Source organism: Exophiala bonariae (assembly GCF_035927105.1).
Source record: "Exophiala bonariae strain CCFEE 5792 chromosome Unknown scaffold_62, whole genome shotgun sequence".
Taxonomy (NCBI): domain Eukaryota; kingdom Fungi; phylum Ascomycota; class Eurotiomycetes; order Chaetothyriales; family Herpotrichiellaceae; genus Exophiala; species Exophiala bonariae.
The window spans coordinates 1,841-6,221 of NW_027042537.1; the positions used below are offsets into that span (position 1 = coordinate 1,841).

Below are 4,381 nucleotides of genomic sequence, written 5' to 3' on the forward strand. Positions count from 1 at the left end.
GACAAAAACGGAAATTCCTGTTCCCTTGAAAATAGTTCTTGTCCATCGACGCAGCTGACTGGAAAGACGTGTGGGGGAAAGTTTCATCCTGCATTCTGGCAAAGAAAGTCGGCAGTACATATGGTCTACGTCCGAAGCCAAGAAGATCGTAAGTGGGCTGCTTCTTCTCGGCCCAGCAATTTTTCTCCGGGCGGGGTTGCGGGAACTGTGATCGCCCGGGGGAATATTTGGCCCGACCACTGTACTATCTCTGTGGGGCATTTGGTCTAGCCTGCACTTGCAATGGCCATGAGGGGTCTCCACGAAATCGCCCTCGTGTTAACTTGACAAATTTGCCTTCCTGGCCCCCTCCCCCACCAAATTTGCTGCCCACCTCAACGGACTTCTGCACAACTCCAGGCCTGCACTCCCAAAGATGTTAGTATACTCACGCTCCAGGAGCTGAAAAGACAATTTTTCTCATACTTCCATGTTGCTTACCATCGAAAATGTCAATTGCATCGACGACCTCCCAACGACCCAATCCACCGAAACGATTGGCGGCCAATGACGGTGATGCGAGTGTGGCATTTCCCCCAAAGAAGAGAGAGCGATACGCCCGTGTAGCATGGTGAGAACAATCAGTATCTTTCATTACGAGAATAAATCTAACTAAAATCGCAAAGTGATACCTGCAAAGCAAGGAAGGTTAAATGCAGTGGGAATGTTCCCTGTGGACGATGTTCAGAGTTGCAGGTCAACTGCGTATACACTAACTACATTTCCCGGAAAGAGGGAAAGTATGAGATCCTGTATCCTCGCAAACTGTTTTTCATCGTTTTACAGTTTGCCTTCAAATCTAACATTCCACACAGAGATGGAAGTGCTCAAACGGAAGAGCAAAAGTTGGAGATTTCCATCGAAACGATGCAACAAAGCTTGAACTCCATCTCCAGTCAAATAAGCATGCTGTTCGACTACGTCAAGACCCCGAGTGACCGACCTCGTGATCCCTCGACACAGAGCATTCAAGGTGACGGTGGCTACCGAAACACAAGACGACCCAGTGGTTCCAAGGACGACTTCATTCAACGGCAATCAGCTCGTTCTCAAACCAGCCATTGTCACATTCTGAACGTCGTAAGCTCGAATCTAGAAGCAAAAGGAGTCATTGCGAAACCCACCCACAACTTTGCCATTGAAGTCTCTGAGCTCCCAAATAACTCTGCTGTACCGCTGGGTGAGTTGACCCGAGTGGCGCGCACAATTCTAGCCATCGGCTATGAAGGTGCTCAACAACTTCTCCAGACTTTTGTGGTTGAAGTTTACTACATGTACCCCTGCGTCTATTTGGACTCGCTCAAGGCAAAGATCGATACACTCTTCGGACGGGTGGTAGCGACGACAAATATTGCAGTATCGGATACCGAGGCTGTGAAGGTAGATCTTATTGACATTGACATTATCAAAGCTGTGCTCGGCATTGCTTTATCCTGCCAAGAGCAGGATAAGACCCCATTAGGGAATGACTTACATAGCCACATTCTATGGTCCACTGAGAATCTCATGAGGGGAGATGCCGCCGAAGTCGAAGATATCATGATGGCCTCCTTGATGGTATGCTTCTACGCACCCCAAACCTTGTAGTTTTACTAACAAGACGATCATTGACAGGCAATTTACTTTATCCAGCATAGTCAAACGATCAAGGCTTGGCGATTGGCAGGTTTCGCGGCAAGATCATGTCTCGAATATGGTTTGCACAAAGACAGCGTCCTAGCCAATCCAGAACTAAGTCGCGAAAAGAGAGACTTTTTAAAGGGCTTATATTGGTGCATCTTTGATATTGACCACAGATGCAGCTTCATCTTGGGTCTTCCATGGACACTAACTAAAGAGCGTGTCGATGACAAATTTCTTAGCCTAGTAAGTCTGTTCTTTTATGGTCCGTGACGGTGATGATGGTGTCCAAAACTCCATGGAACCAGAAAGAGAACCCCCGATTGCCAAACGCTACTAACTGTCAGTTGCTAGACTGGGCCTCATCCATTCTTGGCTGCAATGGTAAAAATGAGTCGCATCACGTCCGACGTCATCAGTCTTGTGGACGCACCTCTGCAAGAAAGTCAGGATTTTGACGGTCAGGCGGACTATCTGGCTTTTTGCGCGGAAAGAATTGTCGAATGCATTGTAGAAGTCGATCAGATGAGCGACACAGCGCTGAGTGTTCCTAAATATCAAAGGCCAATGAAAGCGCTTTGTCAGATACGCGCAAACCACATCAGGATGCTTACGCACATCAAAAGGTTCAGCGCTTCTCAGTTTTCAAAGCCGGGGCCACCACCAACGGGACTACTGGCTTCGATCGCAAAAGACTCGGTGACCATCATCGACGATATTTTCAAGACCTGCGAAATCCCCCGGCTTTGTCGGGCAGGCTTTGATGAATTCCTCATAGAAATCCTGTCTTGTGTTTTGTTGGTTGTATCACACAATCCAATCGAATACTGGCTCTCGTTCAAGGAAATCTTCCACACAGCCATGGAGCTACTCAGGCACACGTCACAGGGGGTCCGTGATATGGACAAAGAGGCACGGAATATGCTCGATATCGTACACAAGATTACAGAACAGCTTCGCTCATCCTTAGGCAAGACTTCGGCTGTGGGTGGTGGAATCATAAATTCAACAGAGGGCGGAGACATACAGCAAGATCTGTGTGAACTAGAGATATCGTCCTTGGATTATTCTATGTTCCCCGAATCTTTCCCGGAATCCTTCCCGTCGATCGAAGGTATAGGTTTATGGGACTCTGAAATTCGATGAGTCTCGAAAGCGTTGATGAGGTCTGTCTTGGGACCTTTAAGTCAATACGGCAAGGGATAAGAATGAGACTCACGGAGGAGGAAAGTATACGCTTTCCTACATTGAAGGAAGTCAACGAATTTGAATGATTACTCAGGCGAAATCTCACGTGGCCCCGGGTTTGCTTTGGCTTCTAGTGCCCATCCTCAATAGAAGCACGGCTTGGATATAAGTCGCGGCTGAGGATGCAAATCATTCGACAGTTTACGCCAGCATCGATTCACCTAGCATTTAGTCTTGTGGAATTTAGGCACAACTACTAAACCCATTTCGCCACCAAATTTTGTGCACACTTTCGCCCTTGCACCCACAATTTGCGTAATTTTGGCCCCATTTTCGACTTCATCATTGTAGTAATCATTTCCTCAACCGTTATTGCAGTCTCGGGTATAGTAGAAATGGGCGTAAAATGTTTTCTCCAGTCCGAGAGGACCTCACCAGCTGAAGTGCTTCTACAACTTCCATTCGATGGGGATATTGGCCGTTAGATTTTGTGAGGCAGATGAAGAAAACACCTTAGGATCCCCTTGATCCCCTCTTCGTAATAATGAGCGCACGCTTGGTCTTCAGCAATATCGATCAAAGCAGCTACCGGCGTAGCCTTAAGGATCCATAAGGACTCCTAAGGAGTGGGTTGCTGAGCGTCCTTTGTTACTTCTCCCTTGTTGTTCTCACCTGCTGGCATGAGAGTCATTCACAAGTAAGAAGTGATTGAGAAAGAAGCTATCCTTCTTGTGCTGGTGAACAGTGCCTACTCCCGTGCGCCGTTTTCTGGGTCTTTCGAATGTAACGAACCAGTAGCTCAACTGGTACAGTATCATACAATTTTAGGCCGGTAGCCAGAAAAAGGAGGCGTTCCCATTCCCTAAAATAATGGTCGGCACAAAACTCGCCCGTGCCCTAGGGTATACCGGACCTGTCAATCTTCATGCTTCAAAGAAGGTAAGCTTTAGGGAACAAAGTCCCCAGCATTTTTGGCCGAAACTTTTGTTCAAACTTTTGTTCCAAGCGTAGCATACTGGCGACCACAGTCGTCTGCTCAGTAGTTCGGTGGATTTACGGCGCATTCCTGTTACAGCTTGCCTCACTTAACATTATGCTACCATTAGCTATTGTTGAGGAAGGCCCTGTTGGGCTTGTTTCTTCCATCCTGCTATCCATGCGAAAAGTTCCCCACATCATTTTTGAGCATTCCCTGGAGCATTGGTCCGTCCCAAAGCTTGCGGATTGAACCGGCGTACGGTTGAAACATTTAGACAGATCGGGTTGGAGAAGAAGTTGCCAGGCACTGAGCACCTCTGTGCGCCGCTGGAAGAACTGGATGGTACACAAACGTCGGGCCAACAGGGGGTAGACCTGATCTCGAGACTCTTGGGGTGGCGGTACATATCAAGAGTAGCACCGACGTGCTACTCTAACACAATACTTCACCCTGGCCCAGATACGTCTCGAACCCGTCTTACAACGGCGTGCACTTGAATTGGCGCCAAATTGCATTTCTTACAACTCGTCAAAGGAAAAGCTGACAGGGTCGTTT

The 4,381-nt window shown here is 47.8% G+C and overlaps 1 protein-coding gene across 1 annotated transcript; it reads left to right on the plus strand.

The window, feature by feature from the left end:
• Nucleotides 1-488: 488 nt before the first annotated feature.
• LTR84_011945 (uncharacterized protein) lies at nucleotides 489-2,805 on the plus strand (the record flags this gene model as incomplete). The annotated part of the gene is made up of 5 exons (XM_064855472.1): nucleotides 489-610; nucleotides 666-1,596; nucleotides 1,654-1,774; nucleotides 1,877-1,905; nucleotides 2,014-2,805. The coding sequence occupies 5 exons, from the start codon at nucleotides 489-491 to the stop codon at nucleotides 2,803-2,805; spliced, it is 1,995 nt and encodes a 664-aa protein (XP_064699865.1).
• Nucleotides 2,806-4,381: the final 1,576 nt, after the last annotated feature.